General features: G+C 54.2%; 1 protein-coding gene across 1 annotated transcript in view; it reads right to left on the reverse strand.

Annotated features, from left to right (window-relative positions):
• The window catches only part of lrba (LPS-responsive vesicle trafficking, beach and anchor containing), a gene marked incomplete at its 5' end in the record, with an annotated part of 387,967 nt that overhangs the window by 289,721 nt on the left and 78,246 nt on the right, over positions 1-20,000 (reverse strand). Inside the window, 4 exons of the mRNA XM_084454694.1 lie at positions 4,477-4,657; positions 5,696-5,849; positions 6,079-6,287; positions 6,618-8,231. Of these exons, the coding sequence (XP_084310820.1) occupies positions 4,477-4,657; positions 5,696-5,849; positions 6,079-6,287; positions 6,618-8,231 (2,158 nt within the window). The remainder of the gene's footprint in view (positions 1-4,476; positions 4,658-5,695; positions 5,850-6,078; positions 6,288-6,617; positions 8,232-20,000) is intronic.

Raw genomic sequence — 20,000 nt, forward strand, 5'->3', positions numbered from 1 at the left:
AGAGAGAGAGAGAGAGAGAGAGGGAGGAGAGAGAGGGAGTGAGACCAGGGCAGGTTGAGAGAGAGAGAGAGGGAGTGAGACCAGGGCAGGTTGAGAGAGAGAGAGAGAGAGGGAGTGAGACCAGGGCAGGTTGAGAGAGAGAGAGAGGGAGTGAGACCAGGGCAGGTTGAGAGAGAGAGAGAGAGGGAGTGAGACCAGGGCAGGTTGAGAGAGAGAGAGAGGGAGTGAGACCAGGGCAGGTTGAGAGAGAGAGAGAGAGGGAGTGAGACCAGGGCAGGTTGAGAGAGAGAGAGAGGGAGGGAGGAGAGAGGGAGTGAGACCATGGCAGGTTGAGAGAGAGAGAGAGAGGGAGGGAGGAGAGAGGGAGTGAGACCAGGGCAGGTTGAGAGAGAAAGCCGGTGTAAATGGAGAGCGAGAGGGAAGAAGCGGGCGAGCAGGGAGGAGAGGAGAGAGAGAGAGAGAGAGAGGGGGGGGGAGAGAGCAGGGAGGAGAGAGAGAGAGGGGGGGGGGGGGAGAGAGGGAGAGAGAGAGGGGGGGGAGAGAGAGAGGGAGGAGAGAGGGAGAGAGAGAGAGAGGGGGGGAGTGAGGAGAGGAGAGAGAGGGAGGGAGAGGGGGGGAGAGAGGAGTGAGGAGAGGAGAGGGAGAGGGGGAGAGAGGAGTGGAGAGAGAGAGAGGGAGAGGGGGGGAGAGAGAGAGAGAGAGAGAGGGAGGGGGGAGAGAGGAGTGAGGAGAGGACAGCAGGTAACAAGGTCAGGGCTCCAGCCAACCCTGGCAGCATCGCTCTGTCTTCCCGGCCCCTCCCCTCCCCTCCACACCGCTAGAACGGATGACCACGCCTCTCTGTGTGTGTGTGTGTGTGTGTGTGTATTTGTACAGTACAGGTGTGCGTGAGTGCGTGAGTGTGTGTATTCACGTGTGTACAGAATGTGTGTGTGTGAGTGTACTAGGTTGAGGTGGGCCGCTGCGGCCGCCATCTTGCCGTGCTGGTGGGGGCCTGACAGCTGACGGACGCGGACTCCGAAGCGCTCTGATCACGGAGGGGATTATTCCGTCTGGAACGGACCGGCTTTTTCCATTAGGGAGCGTTCATTCATACCGCCATTTATTAGGAGGGCAGGAGGCAGACGAGGGGGGGGGGGGGGGGGGGGGGGCAGGGGCCAAACCTCGTTACAGCGGCTCAATCAGATTAGACGCCGGCTACAGCAGAGCACACCTCATCAAATATTCATCTGCTAGCGGCGGCCGGCGAGGAGCGACTCGCTGGGATAAAGAGGCTCCATTGCTCGCCGGTTAAGACCGCCGCTCCGCCACCGGGAACAGCCGGGGGGGGGGGGGGGGGGGGGGTGTTTGTGTAACAAGGTGACGTGTTCTAAAGGCCACCATTTTGTTTTCCGTCCAGGTGACAGGTTCTAAAGAGTGAGTGCGGGTAGCGAGCCGTGGTCCAGAACCCAACAGAACAGCACCAGAACAGCACTAGAACCCAACAGAACAGCACCAGAACCCAACAGAACAGCACCAGAACCCAACAGAACAGCACCAGAACCCAACAGAACAGCAGCGGTGTCTGTCTGGAGCCAGGACTGGTGAGGACAGGACAGGAGGAAACAGGACAGGAGGAGACAGGACAGGAGGGAGACAGGACAGGAGGGGACAGGACAAAAGGGGACAGGGGACAGGAGGAGACAGGACAGGAGGAGACAGGACAGGTGGGGACAGGGGACAGGAGGAGACAGGACAGGAGGGAGAACGGGGACAGGAGGAGACAGGACAGGAGGAGACAGGACAGGAGGGAGACAGGGGACAGGAGGAGACAGGACAGGAGGAGACAGGGGACACATGAATTCATGAAGCCTTTGAAGACGTGTTATTCAGCTGGAGGAGAGGAGGAGGAAAGAAGGAGGAAGAGGAGGAGGAGTCCGGGAGAGGAGGAGGAAGAGGAGGAGGCTGAGAGAGGCAGGGAGAGGAGGAGAGGAGGAGAGGGGGGCGGGGGCAGGCACCAGAGTCGTTACACAGGAACCCACTCATCATGACGGCCATTTTAGAGTGTTGCCGAGCATGTCGAAGGGTTATAATAACAAGATAAGAGAGGGCTGATATGAGGAGGGAGGGAGAGAGGGAGGGAGAGAGAGGGAGAGAGAGAGGGAGGGAGGGAGGGAGGGAGGGAGAGAGGGAGAGAGAGGGAGAGAGAGAGGGAGGGAGGGAGGGAGGGAGAGAGGGAGGGAGGGAGGGAGGGAGGGAGGGAGGGAGAGAGAGAGAGAGAGAGAGAGAGAGAGAGAGAGAGGGAGGGAGGGAGGGAGAGAGGGAGGGAGAGAGAGAGAGAACAAAGGCCACTCCAAGCTGTTAGAGCTGGATGGATGAACAGAGGAGGGTATGGAGGGAAGGAGGAGAAAGAACAGAGGGAAGGAGACAAGGAAGATGGCGTGAGGAAGCAGAGGAGGAGGAGGACAGGAAAGGGAGGGGAGCTCACAGAGAAGAGAGAGAAAACTAGCAAGGTAGGAGGACCATGCCTAGAAGAGAGGGAGGGAGGGAGAGAGAGAAAGGGAAGGAGGGAGGGAGGGAGAGAGAGGGAGGGAGAGAGAAAGGGAGGGAGAGAGAGAGAGAGAGAGGGAGGGAGGGAGGGAGAGAGAGAGAAAGGGAGGGAGGGAGAGAGGGAGGGAGAGAGAGAGGTAGAGAGAGAGGGAGGGAGGGAGGGAGGGAGAGAGGTAGAGAGAGAGCGGTAGAGAGAGAGAGGTAGAGAGAGGTAGAGAGAGAGAGGTAGAGAAAGAGAGGTAGAGAGAGCGGTAGAGAGAGCGGTTGAGAGAGAGGTAGAGAGAGAGAGGTAGAGAGAGAGGTAGAGAGAGAGGTAGAGAGAGAGAGGTAGAGAGAGAGAGGGAGAGAGAGAGAGGGAGAGAGAGAGAGGTAGAGAGAGGTAGAGAGAGAGAGGTAGAGAGAGTGGTAGAGAGAGAGGTAGAGAGAGTGGTAGAGAGAGAGGTAGAGAGAGAGAGGGAGAGAGAGAGAGGTAGAGAGAGAGAGGTAGAGAGAGTGGTAGAGAGAGAGGTAGGGAGAGGTAGAGAAAGAGGTAGAGAGAGAGAGGTAGAGAGAGGTAGAGAGAGAGCGGTAGAGAGAGAGAGAGGTAGAGAGAGAGAGGTAGAGAGAGAGAGAGGTAGAGAGAGAGAGAGGTAGATAGAGGTAGAGAGATAGAGAGAGAGAGAGGTAGAGAGAGAGAGAGGTAGAGAGAGGTAGAGATAGAGAGGTAGAGAGAGGTAGAGAGAGAGAGAGGTAGAGAGAGAGAGAGGTAGAGAGAGGTAGAGAGAGGTAGAGAGAGAGAGGTAGAGAGAGGTAGAGAGAGGTAGAGAGAGAGGTAGAGAGAGGTAGAGAGAGAGAGAGAGAGAGAGAGGTAGAGAGAGGTAGAGAGAGAGGTAGAGAGAGGTAGAGAGAGAGGTTGAGAGAGGTAGAGAGGTAGAGAGAGGTAGAGAGAGGTAGAGAGAGAGAGGTAGAGAGAGGTAGAGAGAGAGAGGTAGAGAGAGCAGTAGAGAGAGAAGTAGAGAGCGGTAGAGAGAGCAGTAGAGAGAGAAGTAGAGAGCGGTAGAGAGCGGTAGAGAGAGCAGTAGAGAGAGCAGTAGAGAGAGCAGTAGAGAGAGAGAGGTAGAGAGAGGTAGAGAGAGCGTTAGAGAGAGCAGTAGAGAGAGAAGTAGAGAGCGGTAGAGAGAGCAGTAGAGAGAGAGCGGTAGAGAGAGCAGTAGAGAGAGCAGTAGAGAGAGCAGTAGAGAGAGAGAGGTAGAGAGAGAGAGGTAGAGAGAGGTAGAGAGAGGTAGAGAGCGGTAGAGAGAGCAGTAGAGAGAGAGGTAGAGAGAGCAGTAGAGAGAGCAGTAGAGAGAGCGTTAGAGAGAGAGGTAGAGAGAGGTAGAGAGAGGTAGAGAGAGAGAGAGGTAGAGAGAGGTAGAGAGAGGTAGAGAGAGCGGTAGAGAGAGCAGTAGAGAGAGAAGTAGAGAGCGGTAGAGAGAGCAGTAGAGAGAGCAGTAGAGAGAGCAGTAGAGGGAGAGCGGTAGAGAGAGCAGTAGAGAGAGCGGTAGAGAGAGAGCGGTAGAGAGAGAGCGGTAGAGAGAGCAGTAGAGAGAGAGGTAGAGAGCGTTAGAGAGAGCAGTAGAGAGAGCGGTAGAGAGAGAGCGGTAGAGAGAGCAGTAGAGAGAGCGGTAGAGAGAGAGCGGTAGAGAGAGCAGTAGAGAGAGCGGTAGAGAGAGAGCGGTAGAGAGAGCAGTAGAGAGAGCGGTAGAGAGAGAGCGGTAGAGAGAGCAGTAGAGAGAGCGGTAGAGAGAGAGCGGTAGAGAGAGCAGTAGAGAGAGCGGTAGAGAGAGAGCGGTAGAGAGAGCAGTAGAGAGAGCGGTAGAGAGAGAGCGGTAGAGAGAGCGGTAGAGAGAGCGGTAGAGAGAGAGCGGTAGAGAGAGCGGTAGAGAGAGCAGTAGAGAGAGCAGTAGAGAGAGCAGTAGAGGGCTGTACCCAGGCGAAGGCACTGTCTCAGGATGCCTCCGGAGGACATGTTCTTCTCTGCCTCGATCTCGGTGAAGTTGAGGGAGCTGGCGAAGACCAGCACGTCCACCAGGCTGACCAGACGCTGCAGGAAGAGCAGCGACGCCTCCACCGCCAGACCCTGAGACGGCTCGATGACCTCCAGCTCATGCTGGGAGGAGAGAGGAGGACAGAGAGGAGGAGGGGACAGGAGAGGAGGAGAGGAGAGAGGAGGAGAGGAGAGGAGGAGGGGACAGGAGAGAGGAGAGAGGAGGAGGGGAGAGGAGAGAGGAGGAGGAGAGAGGTGGAGGAGAGATGAGATAGGAGGAGAGGAGAGAGGAGAGGAGAGAAGGGGAGTAGAGAGAGGAGGCGAGGGGAGAGGAGAGGAGAGAAGGAGAGAGGAGAGGAGAGAGGAGAGGAGAGGAGGAGAGGGGAGAGGGGAGAGGAAAGGAGCAGAGGAGAGGAATGAACATCAACATCAGTCATCCTCAATCCTACATATTATGTGCATCGTGTTCAGAATCAAAATTGTCTTCAAATTCAGAATGCTGATAAGAATCAATTCATCCATTTAATTAATTCACTATATAGTATTTTTCTTAATTTTACTTCGAAAAAATTATTTTACTTTGATACAATACTAAATTCCAAAATGGAACTAATAGGGATTTAACAGAATGAAATGGGATTTAAGAGGGTATTCAGGAACTGGGTCCAGTAAGAGGAGTATTAGGGAACTGGGTCCAGTAAGAGGAGTATTAGGGAACCGAACCCTCGACCGTAGCCAGGCCACTGGGTCCAGTAAGAGGAAGGGTGGTACTGGAGGTGTGTGTGTGTGTGTGTGTGTGTGTGGTGGTGTGTGTGTGTGTGTGTGTGTGTGTGTGTGTGTGTGTGTGTGTGGATCCGTTCTCATCAGGTCAGGCTCTGAAAACGCCCATTGCCCAGACAAGCACACGGAACCATTTCACTGGTGTAGTAAACAAGTAGAGTCTTATTAGTACTAATGTCGTTGGTAAGTAGCCGTGCAGACAGACAGACAGACAGACAGACAGACAGACAGACAGACAGACAGGCAGACAGACAGGCAGACAGGCAGACAGACAGACAGGCAGACAGACAGACAGACAGACAGACAGACAGACAGACAGGCAGACAGGCAGACAGACAGGCAGACAGACAGACAGGCAGACAGACAGACAGACAGACAGACCGAGGAGGAGGTGGCGGCAGACAGAAGGGGCAGGATGCCTCCGCAGGCCATGATGAGGTTGTCCACCACCTGGGAGATGAGGTGCACCGTGTTGTGGACAAACACCACGTTCTCACTGCTGTTCACAAAGTCCATCACCGTCTTAGTGGAATGACTGATGGAGCGAGAGGGAGAGAGAGGGAGGGAAGGATAGAGAGAGAGAGGGAGGGAGAAATTAAGGGAGGGAGTGAGAGAGAGAGAATACAGAGACAGGTTAGTAAGGCAAAATTATGCTCAACCATACATAAAGACATCATGGCAGAGTTGATACACTCAGAGTATGGAATCCATAATACAGAGGAAAAGGCTTGTCTCACAAAGAACAACAGGAAGAACGTCTCTACCTCCTCCACATCTGCACGTCCGTCTCGATGGAGAACAGCAGGTCGGTGAGCAGGCGCTGGTGCATGTGGGACCAGCGGAACTCTGGGATACGGAACATGGTGGAGCGAGCGGAGGAGCCTGTGGCGCCGCTGTCCCTGGCCTGGCCCGCCACCGCATCTGCCGTCTGCGCAGCTGCTGCCCCTGCTGCCAGCTGGTCCTGGCTAGCATCCTGAGGCAAACCACCATAGACACTCATGGTTAGCGTTAGCATTGCTAACTAGCACCCTGAGGTAAACCACCATTCACACGCATGGTTAGTGTTAGCATTGATAGCTAGTATCCTGAGGTAAACCATCGTACACACGCATGGTTAGCATTAGCCTCGCTAGTATTAGCATTGCTAGCATTCTGAAGTAAACCATGATACACATATTGTTAGCATTAGCATCTATCGTATTAGCATGGCTAGCATCCTGAGTTAATACTAAACATTGTACACCGAGTAGGCTACAGTGCCTACGCTCTGAAGAGATACTGTAGTAGACTCCTCATCACATACGCTGGCTGACGTCCCCTTCAGCTCCAGTCTCTCTGTGTCCGAGGCGACGCTGGACACGTCCAGCCTGGCGATCTTCATGGTCTTGGTGGTGGAGGAGGAGGAGGAGGAGGAGGAGGAGGTGGTGGAGGAGGAGGTTTCCGGTTCAGAAGCACTAGCAGAAGGTCTCTGGGCGTCAGTGCTGGAGGTCTCGGTAGTCCCTGAGGCCTGGGCCAGAGGCTGGGCCTGGACCTCCTCTGTGGCAGGGGCCTCTGCTGGTTCTGGATCTGGGGATTGTTCTGGGGCTGGTTCTGCTGGTTCTGTGGCTGGTTCTGGGACTGGGGCCTGTTCTGGTACTGGTTGTGGGGCTGGTACTGTGGCTGGTTCTGGGGCTGGTTCTTGGGCTGGGGCTAGTTCTGAGGCTGGGGCTAGTTCTGAGGCTGGTTCTGGTTCTGAGGCTGGGGCTGGTTCTGAGGCTGGTTCTGGTTCTGGTTCTGAGGCTGGTTCTGTGGCTGGGTCGCTGGTGTCTAATGCTGCTGCAGCCTCCTGGGATTGTTCTAGGGTGGGGAGGTCAGCGCTGGAGGCCGGCTGGGCGTCTGTCTCAGTCTGGTCGTCCTTCTTCTCCTCCTCCTCTTCCTCGGTAGTTCGGGTCACACTCTTCTCTGAGGTCTCCTGACTCCCTCCCTCCTCTTCACCTCCGCCGCTCTCTTCTTCCTTCTCCTGCTCCTCAGGCTTCTCTTCCTCCTCAGCTTTAACCTCCTCATCCTCCTTTTTCTCCTCAGACGTCAGGTCTTTCTTGTCCTCCTTCTCTTCTTCCTGCTCGTCCTCCCCTTCATCGCGAGCTGTCCCGGGGGCGAAGCCGTCCTCAGCCTCGCTATGGGGGACAGGCCCGCGAACGGACGACGCGTCCGCTGAGTTCTCGTTAGGAACAGAGGCCCCGCCTACCCCGCCGGTCTCCAGGCAGATCGAGGTTTCCGTGGACGCAGCCTTTTCCTCCGCACCCTTCTCTGGTTGGTTCAGGGAGTCCTCCGCCACGGAGGCTGACGTTCCGGCTTTGTCGCCGTCCGCTTCCGCTACGTCTCTTTTCTCCGGGTCGCCGGACGCCGTAGCTTCGTCTGTTCCTGCCATTTTGGGGTCAGTTTCAGGTTTCGCCAAGTCACCCGTTTCAGCCGTAGCGCCGGCAGCAGCTTGTGCGTCATGGGCTGGGTCAGCAGGGGTGGCAGTGGCGCTCGATGCTTCAGGCTCACTGGTCTCTGTGCTGATTCCGCCTTCTGCCGGTGTCTCAATCTTCAGCTTTTCCTCTTCCTGTTCAGCCATGGCCAGGATGTTGGACACAGTGACGGCAGTGTGTCCCCTGTCACTGTCACCCTCCGGTGGACCGGGGTTGACCAAGGAGGAGGAGGTGGAGGGTGTGGCCCGGGCAGCGCCCCGGGCCCCGGTCTGCGCCCCGCCCTCGTCCACGGTGAGCTCGATGACGGTGGAGGGCGCAGTCTCCTCGCCATTGGCGCGGACTAGGATGTCCGAGTCACGGCTGACGCCGGAGACGGTGCGGACGCAGGTGGCGCTGCCATCAGAGCCCAGCCTCTGGTACTGGCGGAACATTCTGGAGAGGTTGTCCTTGTGTTGCTCGAAGGTCACCTGCAGACACAGGCGACACAGGTAGGGTTAAGGGTCACACTTTCAGTTCCATGTCTGCAAACCAGAGGACAGAGGTCGCATACCCCGGGTGATTACTGTTCCCTGCTTGCTTCCCTCTGGAATATGTAGGGGTGGGATGTCTGCCCACCTCCCTTGTTCTCTGTAAAGCGCATTGTGTTGCCCCTGGGTATGAAATGCGCTATACAAATAAAGCTTTGATTGATTGATTGATTGATACTGTACAGGCTGCAGTGGTCTCTGGGCGCTAGAGGAGAGACCATCCTGAGATGATCTCCAGGCCCCAGAGAAGAGACCATCCTGAGATGATCTCCAGGCCCTAGAGGAGAGACCATCCTGAGATGATCTCCGAGCCCTAGAGGAGAGACCATCCTGAGATGATCTACAGGCCCTAGAGGAGAGACCATCCTGAGATGATCTCCAGGCCCTAGAGGAGAGACCATCCTGAGATGATCTCCAGGCCCTAGAGGAGAGACCATCCTGAGATGATCTCCGAGCCCTAGAGGAGAGACCATCCTGAGATGATCTCCAGGCCCTAGAGGAGAGACCATCCTGAGATGATCTCCAGGCCCTAGAGGAGAGACCATCCTGAGATGATCTCCAGGCCCTAGAGGAGAGACCATCCTGAGATGATCTCCAGGCCCTAGAGGAGAGACCATCCTGAGATGATCTCCAGGCCCTAGAGGAGAGACCATCCTGAGATGATCTCCAGGCCCTAGAGGAGAGACCATCCTGAGATGATCTCCAGGCCCTAGAGGAGAGACCATCCTGAGATGATCTCCAGGCCCTAGAGGAGAGACCATCCTGAGATGATCTCCAGGCCCTAGAGGAGAGACCATCCTGAGATGATCTCCGAGCCCTAGAGGAGAGACCATCCTGAGATGATCTCCGAGCCCTAGAGGAGAGACCATCCTGAGATGATCTCCGAGCCCTAGAGGAGAGACCATCCTGAGAAGGAGAATTAATTTTGACCAGAACCACTACTGTGAAAGAATTGAAATGCACTGCAGTACGCTTCCTATTTGAAATTAAGATTTTTTTCTAAAGCATTGATTGTCTATCAGTCCGTCCACTTGTCCTTGAACAGCATGTGGATCAGTGATGTCTGTCTGGCTGGATCTGATAGGACGAGGTTGGACTGCTCGTCTATAGGGACAATGCAGAGCAGAGGCGTTTCAGGAAGAACCCATCCATGTTAGCAGTCATAGATTAGCAGGAGATACTGTGTGTGTGTGTGTCTGATGCTATCTGTGTGTGTGGAGAGAGTGTGTGTGTGTGTGTGTGTGTGTGTGTGTGTGTGTGTGTGTGTGTGTGCGTGTGTGTGTGCGCATGCGTGTCTGGCATTGGCAAATCCTCCCGCTACTAATTCAGGAACCTGCATTAATCACCAGGCGCAGAGGCTGAGAGGACAGGAAGTCAAAGTCTGGTCGGAGGGGTCGGGGGCGGGGGGGGGGGGCTAAACCCATTCTTCTGCCTTCCCCTCCGGAGGGGAGGAGAGAGAGAGAGAGAGAAAGGAGGAGAGAAAGAGAAAGAACCTGATTATTTGTAATTAATTAGGCGTTATTGTGCTAAATTAGCCTGCTACAAGGCTGCCCATTAATCTTGGCTTGCGGGAAACAGTGATTGGTAATCCATAGCTGTTTTCTCAGAGTGCAGGGCTTGCTCTGAATGCACCGATGGTCACAAGCACAGCCCGTCTACAGGCTAACGATCACACTGCTTCCCCATTCGTTTCACTTTAATTTGACACTTAGCATTTTTTAGCAATTAGCGATAAAAGAGTGCATTCTGTGTGTAGGCTTGCCGTGGAAAAACCAGCAGAGGAGTGCAGAGCAGCGAGTAACGTTACCCGCGGACAAGTATGGACATTAGGATGATGTAAGTTGGCCTTAAATGGATTCAGTAGAGATAGAGTTACAAGTTAGTACCACGCTAACCGTCTGTGGGTTCAGTAGAGACAGAATTACAGTTAGCACCACGCTAACCATCTGTGGATTCAGTAGAGATAGAGTTACAGTTAGTAGCGCGCTAACCATGTGTGGGTTTTGAAATGGTGGCTAGCGTTGCTAGGATATGAGGACCGGGTCTGGGTGGGCGAACCATCGGTCTGATCTAATTTAATTCCAGGCCGAAGTCTTGGCGGGATGTGGAGGGGGGATGGAAAAATGTTCTGGTGCTGGAGGAGAGCTGCAGGCTTTGCTAATGTGACAGCTAACATGGTATTAGCTGGAAACCCCATAGCCAAACCACACAGATGACTCCCAGTATGTGGGGAATAGTGAACACATGACGCTACAGCAGACCTCCTATCTGACCCCCTGCGGCCTCGGCTCCTCTAGGAAACAGCCTCATTCACCCCCCTGAGCACAGACAGGGCAGCTCCTCACCCCCCTGAGCACAGACAGGGCAGCTCCTCACCCCCCTGAGCACGGACAGGGCAGCTCCTCACCCCCCTGAGCACGGACAGGGCAGCTCCTCACCCCCCTGAGCACGGACAGGGCAGCTCCTCACCCCCCTGAGCACAGACAGGGCAGCTCCTCACCCCCCTGAACACGGACAGGGCAGCTCCTCACCCCCCTGAGCACGGACAGGGCAGCTCCTCACCCCCCTGAGCACGGACAGGGCAGCTCCTCACCCCCCTGAGCACAGACAGGGCAGCTCCTCACCCCCCTGAGCACGGACAGGGCAGCTCCTCACCCCCCTGAGCACGGCCAGGGCAGCTCCTCACCCCCCTGAACACGGACAGGGCAGCTCCTCACCCCCCTGAGCACGGCCAGGGCAGCTCCTCACCCCCCTGAGCACGGACAGGGCAGCTCCTCACCCCCCTGAGCACAGACAGGGCAGCTCCTCACCCCCCTGAACACGGACAGGGCAGCTCCTCACGTGGAGGAAACTCGTCTGGATGACTGACTCATTTCATGTATCAAACGAGCGCAAATGATCTGCGAGCACCTCCGCCCAAGCAGCCAGAGCAAATGATTGTGGGCATTTCTGTGAACCGACCGACAGAGTGAGTTATGGAGTTGCTGCTAAAAAAAAACAAACATTGGGTGCATTTTGAAAACCTACAAAGTGAATGCTTGAATACACAAAATTTTGAGTGTAATTCTCCTTTAAGCCACCTTTACACTATTGCAGAAAAATGACTGCGGTACGGTTCTGAAAGACCGGAAGTCATTCGTTTCCTATGAGAGTCCGTAGACCGCATGTGACAGGGCTACGAGGGATGCGGTGCGGACAAAATTCCGCTCCGGTGGACGTCCGTATGCATTCAAAAAATTGAACTCAGAACTAAGATAGATGGGTAATAGAATATTTTTCCACAGACACATTTTGCTACAAAGTCTGTAACCTTTTAATATAGTTTGGAAAATTTGTACCGCTTCGATGTCCGCCATGATTGTTGACAGATTTACTGACTGCTCGGTGACGTCGACACCTGACGTCATCGTCCGGCAGTTTCAGTTCCCCGCATCCGAACGTTTTTGGGGTGGTATACGGTGGTTTTTGGGATGGTGTACGGTGGTACGGGGTGTCCACCAGGGTGGGATGGTGTACGGTGGTACGGGGTGGTACGGGGTGTCCACCAGGATGCGGATGGTGTACGGTGGTATGGGGTGTCCACCAGGGTTGGATGGTGTACGGTGGTACGGGGTGGTACGGGGTGGTACGGGGTGTCCACCAGGGTGCGGATTGCGGAAACTGGAGTAATTTTTCCGCAATAGTGTAAAGGCGGCTTTAACGCCACTGCCTCTCATACGACTCCTAGATCAGTCTGGCAGCAAGCCTGAGAGATGTTGGCCTGGGGGCTAAGCCCTGGTCTGAGGTCAGTCTGGCAGTAGACAGCAAGCCTGAGAGATGTGGGCCTGGGGGCTAAGCCCTGGTCTGAGATCAGCGTGGAGCCTGTGGGGGGGGGGGGGGCAGGGTGGCCCCAGACAGGGAGAGAGCCTGGGAGTCCCATTTAGATCAATAGATAGGGAGCCACCGCAAAACATAGGGGAGATGGGGAAAGCAGCTTGGCTCTAATCAGATTAGCTAAATGCAATTCCTCCTCCTCCTCCATCTCCTCCACTGCAGTACCTGCCTGGAAGCAGCTCTCCTTCTCTCTTTCCTCATCAGTCTTGCTCTCTCTTTACTCCCCCTCTCTCCTTTCCTTACTCCACCATCTCTCTCTCCCTCTCTCCCTCTCTCTCTCCCTCTCTCTCCCTCTCTCTCCCTCTCTCTCTCCCTCTCTCTCCCTCTCTCTCTCTCTCTCTCTCTCTCCCTCCCTCCCTCTCTCTCTCTCTCTCTCCCTCTCTCTCTCTCTCCCTCCCTCCCTCCCTCTCTCTCTCTCTCTCTCTCCCTCTCTCCCTCCCTCCCTCCCTCCCTCTCTCTCTCTCTCTCTCTCTCCCTCTCTCTCTCTCTCTCTCCCTCCCTCCCTCCCTCCCTCTCTCTCTCTCTCTCTCTGCAGAGCAGCAGTAATCAGAGAGCTGAGCAGACCGGGTGTGTGGGAACCAGAAGTGAGACCATTCCAAGCCCGTGCTCCGAGCTCAGAGCGGACCCTGACTTCCAGCAGCATGCTGACCTGTTAGAATGTTTCATGTTAGAGGGGAAACTAAAGAAGGACCATCGGTCAAGTCAGCGCGCTGCACACAGACCCAGACTATATTTCACTGAATAGACATTTCGACCAACACTGCAGAATAAACATCTGCCCACAATCATTCAACGGCTATCCTGACATTGGCGCTGGTTGGTCAGTACTGGGACGGTGTTGGTCAGTACTGGGACGGTGTTGGTCAGTACTGGGACCGTGTTGGTCAGTACTGGGACAGTGTTGGTCAGTACTGGGACAGTGTTGGTCAGTACTGGGACAGTGTTGGTCAGTACTGGGACAGTGTTGGTCAGTACTGGGACCGTGTTGGTCAGTACTGGGACCGTGTTGGTCAGTACTGGGACAGTGTTGGTCAGTGCTGGGACCGTGTTGGTCAGGACTGGGACCGTGTTGGTCAGTACTGGGACCGTGTTGGTCAGGACTGGGACAGTGTTGGTCAGTACTGGGACAGTGTTGGTCAGGACTGGGACAGTGTTGGTCAGTGCTGGGACCGTGTTGGTCAGTACTGGGACAGTGTTGGTCAGGACTGGGACCGTGTTGGTCAGTGCTTGGACAGTGTTGGTCAGGACTGGGACAGTGTTGGTCAGGACTGGGACCGTGTTGGTCAGTACTGGGACCGTGTTGGTCAGTACTGGGACAGTGTTGGTCAGTGCTGGGACCGTGTTGGTCAGTACTGGGACCGTGTTGGTCAGTACTGGGGCAGTGTTGGTCAGTACTGGGACGGTGTTGGTCAGTGCTGGGACAGTGTTGGTCAGTGTTGGGGTGGTTTTATTAACCAGGGAGCATCCATCAGTTCTAACATCTAAATGAGCCTTTAAAAAGGTTTGTTTTGTGTAAAAACTCAATACAACTTAATCACTCAGGATGTTCCATTGTAAACGCCCTGCCTTATCAGGGCTCGGACAGACGAGGATGGACAGCCACAACTGAAATAAGACGTCCAGAGACTGTGACTAGGGTAGTGGCTAGTTCCCAACACAGAGACCGGTGAAACCCTAAACCTAACCTAAAACGGCCTCTGCATTTATGGGAACTAGCCTTTACACTGTGACTAGCTCAGAGTGGGCGGCCATTATCTGCTCACTAGTCAATTTTTGTCCGTGTCCTCCATTTCCCCTCCCTTTGTGGGGCTGTCGATCTGTCCATCCCAGCTCTCCGCTGCACAATAGCCCGGAACAAGGCATGTCTCAATAACGCCACCGGCTCTGTCCTGGGGATCCATACGGCTCCATCCTCCCTGAGAGCTCAGGGCCTGAGACCTAGGAGTTCCTACAGCCCTACCACACACTGGGTTAGACAACCCAACACTAGGACCACACACTGGGTTAGACAACCCAACACTAGGACCACACACTGGGTTAGACAACCCAACACTAGGACCACACACTGGGCTAGACAACCCAACACTAGGACCACACACTGGGCTAGACAACCCAACACTAGGACCACACACTGGGCTAGACAACCCAACACTAGGACCACACACTGGGTTAGACAACCCAACACTAGGACCACACACTGGGTTAGACAACCCAACACTAGGACCACACACTGGGCTAGACAACCCAACACTAGGACCACACACTGGGCTAGACAACCCAACACTAGGACCACACACTGGGTTAGACAACCCAACACTAGGACCACACACTGGGCTAGACAACCCAACACTAGGACCACACACTGGGCTAGACAACCCAACACTAGGACCACACACTGGGTTAGACAACCCAACACTAGGAATTCCTTGACCCCTACCACACTGGGTAAGACAACCCAACACTAACCCCACACACTGGGTTAGACAACCCAACACTAGGAGTTCCTAGACCCCTACCACACACTGGGCTAGACGACCCAACACTAGGAGTTCCTAGACCCCTACCACACACTGGGCTAGACGACCCAACACTAGGAGTTCCTAGACCCCTACCACACACTGGGCTAGACAACCCAACACTAGGAGAGTCTGCTCAGGCATAACCCCAGCCCAGGTGAATGGAAGCTAGAGAAGCAAGAAAGGCAGCATTCGCTGCAGCAAATTCAGTTTCTTGCCATCAAAACTTTGTCTAAAAGGATGTGTTGTGTACTACAGTACAGTATATCATACTGTACAACGATAGTTATGCAAATCCTATTTTTGCAGTGAAGAGGGGGGGGGGGGGGAGTCCCGGCGTGTCCCCTACCGAGCGGGATGAACACATGCATGTGTGGACACGCTGGAGGAAGTGTGTGAGTATATATGAACACATGCATGTGTGGACACGCTGGAGGAAGTGTGAGAGTATATATGAACACATGCATGTGTGGACACGCTGGAGGAAGTGTGTGAGTATATATGAAGGCATGCGTGGATTTATCAGGACTATCCTGGTGGAACGGCTCAAGTGATGAGGCCTGGTGTTCAGGGCTCAGATGAATACCCAGCGTGTTCAGGGCTCAGATGAATACTCAGCGTGTTCAGGGCTCAGATGAATACCCAGCGTGTTCAGGGCTCAGATGAATACCCAGCGTGTTCAGGGCTCAGATGAATACCCAGCGTGTTCAGGGCTCAGATGAATACTCAGCGTGTTCAGGGCTCAGATGAATACCCAGCGTGTTCAGGGCTCAGATGAATACCCAGCGTGTTCAGGGCTCAGATGAATACCCAGCGTGTTCAGGGCTCAGATGAATACCCAGCGTGTTCAGGGCTCAGATGAATACCCAGCGTGTTCAGGGCTCAGATGAATACCCAGTGTGTTCAGAGCTCAGATGAATACCCAGCGTGTTCAGGGCTCAGATGAATACCCAGCGTGTTCAGGGCTCAGATGAATACCCAGCGTGTTCAGGCCCTGGAGGACAGCAGCAGAGGACAGGATATAATGCGCTTCTACCACTCTCTCACACACACTCTCACATGCACACACACTCACACACACCTACAAGAACACACTCCCCAGCGCCTGCACACACACGCACACACCTACAAGAACACACACAAATACTCGCGCACACACACACCTGCAAGAACACACACACCAGTGTGTGATTGCACGCACACACGCGCGCACATACACACACCAGTGTGTGATTGCATGAACACACGTGCGTGTGCGCGCACACACACACACACACACACACACACACACACGCACGCACACACACACGGGCCCTGCAGCTGTGGGAGGAGAGAGCAACAGTGACAAACAGCCTTGGTGCTACAAAGGTGGCAGCAAATCTATCAAACGGGACAATACAATCGCAATTGAGTTTCTTTAGCTTTTTTTTTATAGCAGATGCGTGTATCTGGATGGCTGCCCCCCCCCCCTCCCCCTCCGCATAGGCTGGGCCCCGCCTCCACTCGCTCGCTCGCTCGCTGGGGTGGTGTGTGTGTGTGTGAGCGCTTGGTGCTGGTGTATGAGTGTCCCCGTTGTGTGTATGCATGGTTGCTGTGTGTGTGTGTGTAAGCGCTGTTTTTAGATTAGTGCTGGGGTATTGTAAACAGAGCCAAGCAGAAACAGCATTAATCTTGTGCAATTATAGGAAAAAGGCAATTACAGGCTTGTCCCGCGCTGAGAGGAGTGATCAATTTCTCTGCACACGTGCACAGAGGCAGGTTGGGTGAGACCTGCTCCAACAACAAGCCCTGGACCGCCAGCACCGGCACACAGAGACCCGGCCCGCCAGGAACCAGGCCGCCAGGACCAGAACACAGATACCCGGCCCGCCAGGAACCAGCCCGCCAGGAACCAGGCCGCCAGGAACCAGCCCACCAGGAACCAGCCCACCAGGAACCAGCCCTCCAGGAACCAGCCCACCAGGAACCAGCCCACCAGGAACCAGCCCACCAGGAACCAGCCCACCAGGAACCAGCCCGCCAGGAACGAACCTGCCAGGAACCAGCCCACCAGGAACCAGCCCACCAGGAACCAGCCCTCCAGGAACCAGCCCACCAGGAACCAGCCCACAAGGAACCAGCCCACAAGGAACCAGCCCTCCAGGAACCAGCCCACCAGGAACCAGCCCTCCAGGAACCAGCCCACCAGGAACCAGCCAGCACGCGGCGGCTTAACCAGCGCCCACCAGGACACCGAGGACGGCAATAACACTGAAGGTTACACTGCCATTTTGTCTTTGTGATGATTCAGATTTTTTTTTCTGGATCAAATGATATTGTTTACATTGGGAACAAATGAGCCCCTACCAGCTCATATGAGTCATCTATAGCAGCAGGTCTCAGGTCTGATTTAACTACCAGCTCATATGAGTCATCTATAGCAGCAGGTCTCAGGTCTGATTTAACTACCAGCTCATATGAGTCATCTATAGCAGCAGGTCTCAGGTCTGATTTAACTACCAGCTCATATGAGTCATCTATAGCAGCAGGTCTCAGGTCTGATTTAACTACCAGCTCATATGAGTCATCTATAGCAGCAGGTCTCAGGTCTGATTTAACTACCAGCTCATATGAGTCATCTATAGCAGCAGGTCTCAGGTCTGATTTAACTACCAGCTCATATGAGTCATCTATAGCAGCAGGTCTCAGGTCTGATTTAACTACCAGCTCATATGAGTCATCTATAGCAGCAGGTCTCAGGTCTGATTTAACTACCAGCTCATATGAGTCATCTATAGCAGCAGGTCTCAGGTCTGATTTAACTACCAGCTCATATGAGTCATCTATAGCAGCAGGTCTCAGGTCTGATTTAACTACCAGCTCATATGAGTCATCTATAGCAGCAGGTCTCAGGTCTGATTTAACTACCAGCTCATATGAGTCATCTATAGCAGCAGGTCTCAGGTCTGATTTAACTACCAGCTCATATGAGTCATCTATAGCAGCAGGTCTCAGGTCTGATTTAACTACCAGCTCATATGAGTCATCTATAGCAGCAGGTCTCAGGTCTGATTTAACTACCAGCTCATATGAGTCATCTATAGCAGCAGGTCTCAGGTCTGATTTAACTCCCAGCGCCAATGCAACAACACACTGCTGAGAGAGAGGAGGGAAATAATATAGAGAGCTGGGTGATTCTGACCAGTCGGTCCCCAGTACTGACCAGTCCCCAGTACTGACCAGTCCACAGTACTGACCAGTCCCCAGTCCCCAGTACTGACCAGTCCCCAGTCCCCAGTACTGACCAGTCCACAGTACTGACCAGTCCACAGTCCACAGTACTGACCAGTCCACAGTCCCCAGTACTGACCAGTCCCCAGTACTGACCAGTCCCCAGTACTGACCAGTCCACAGTCCCCAGTACTGACCAGTCCACAGTACTGACCAGTCCCCAGTCCCCAGTACTGACCAGTCCCCAGTCCCCAGTACTGACCAGTCCCCAGTACTGACCAGTCCCCAGTCCCCAGTACTGACCAGTCCACAGTACTGACCAGTCCCCAGTACTGACCAGTCCCCAGTCCCCAGTACTGACCAGTCCCCAGTCCCCAGTACTGACCAGTCCACAGTACTGACCAGTCCCCAGTCCCCAGTACTGACCAGTCCCCAGTCCCCAGTCCCCAGTACTGACCAGTCCCCAGTACTGACCAGTCCCCAGTCCCCAGTACTGACCAGTCCCCAGTCCCCAGTACTGACCAGTCCCCAGTCCCCAGTCCCCAGTACTGACCAGTCCCCAGTACTGACCAGTCCCCAGTCCGTCTCTGCTGTGTGCAGCCCTGGCTCAGGACCCGCGAGCCCAGGCCGACCCGTGTGGATGAACTGATGTCCTACCTCCCATCAGGCAGGTCAGAGGGGCAGATATGGGCCAGGGATCTTCTGACCAGTGCAGACTACAGACATCCTGCTCCTCACCGCTCAGCACCGAGCCACTGGCAAGCAGCGTACCTGTGCCCCCTAGTGGCTCCCACCTCAAACAGCACCCCCGTAGCATTACAACACAGTGCCAGTCTGCCCCGACGCTATGCTTCTCCAACCTACATCCTGCCCGGGCTTAGATCCCCCCCCAGACCACAGTCTGACACCCACCCCAAATTACTTCACCGCCTTGGAACCGAGCAGGGTAACAGGATATCAACACAGCCTCTCTTAAAACAGCCCTTTTCACATCCATCTGTGGGGGAAGTGAGAGACTGGCCGGGTTGTTTTGATCTGCGCGATGCTAAGGAGCGCGGGGGAAACTCAATACATAAACACGTCAGCGGACGAGCTGGGAGAGGCTGATCCCAATCACCTTTTACATCATCATCTCTATATGGGTTTCCATGGCCCAATCTGATGGGCAGGGGTACGAGGGATCCAACAGAGAGGGCCATTGAGGGTAGGCTCTCAGGAACTTTCCCTGGGGTTCTATGATGGTGGGTAGGGTTCTATGATGGTGGGTAGGGTTCTATGATGGTGGGTAAGGTTCTAGGACATACTGACATGGACATGCATACTAGAGACTCTGACCTGATATCTTCTTGATATCTTGATACTTGCACAGCTTACAGTAGTAGGCATGTCTGTAAAACCTGCCTGCATTTTGTCATATTATATCATATATTTGTATATAAATTTGTATTTAGTCTTGATTGTGCTTCTAGTCAATTTCCCCCGGAAATCAATAGAGTACAACCTACTGTTATGGGTAAAGGGTTCTATTATGGTGGAACTACTAGGGTTCTACTGTGGTGGAACTCCCGGGGTTCTACTGTGGTGGAACTACAAGGGTTCTATTGTGGTGGAGCTGCTAAGGTTCTACTGTGGTTTCTACTGTGGTGGAAATACTAGGGTATTATTATTGTGGAACTACTAGGGTTCTATTATGGCGGAACTACTAGGGTTCTATTATGGTGGAACTAGCAGGGTTCTACTGTGGTAGAACTACTAGGGTTCTATTGTGGTGGAACTACAAGGGTTCTACTGTGGTGGAAGTACTAGGGTTCTATTATGGTGGAACTGCTAAGGTTATACTGTGGTTTCTACTGTGGTGGAACTACTAGGGTGCTATTATTGTGGAGCTACTAGGATTCTATTATGGTGGGACTAGCAGGGTTCTGCTGTGGTGGAACTAGCAGGGTTCTACTGTGGTAGAACTACTAGGGTTCTATTGTGGTGGAACTACAAGGGTTCTACTGTGGTGGAACTACTAGGGTTCTACTGTGGTGGGACTAATAGGGTTCTACTGTGGTGGAACTAATAGGTTTCTATTATGGTGGAACTACTAGGGTTCTACTGTGGTGGA

This window comes from Borostomias antarcticus (assembly GCF_949987555.1).
Source record: "Borostomias antarcticus genome assembly, chromosome: 20".
Lineage (NCBI taxonomy): Eukaryota > Metazoa > Chordata > Actinopteri > Stomiiformes > Stomiidae > Borostomias > Borostomias antarcticus.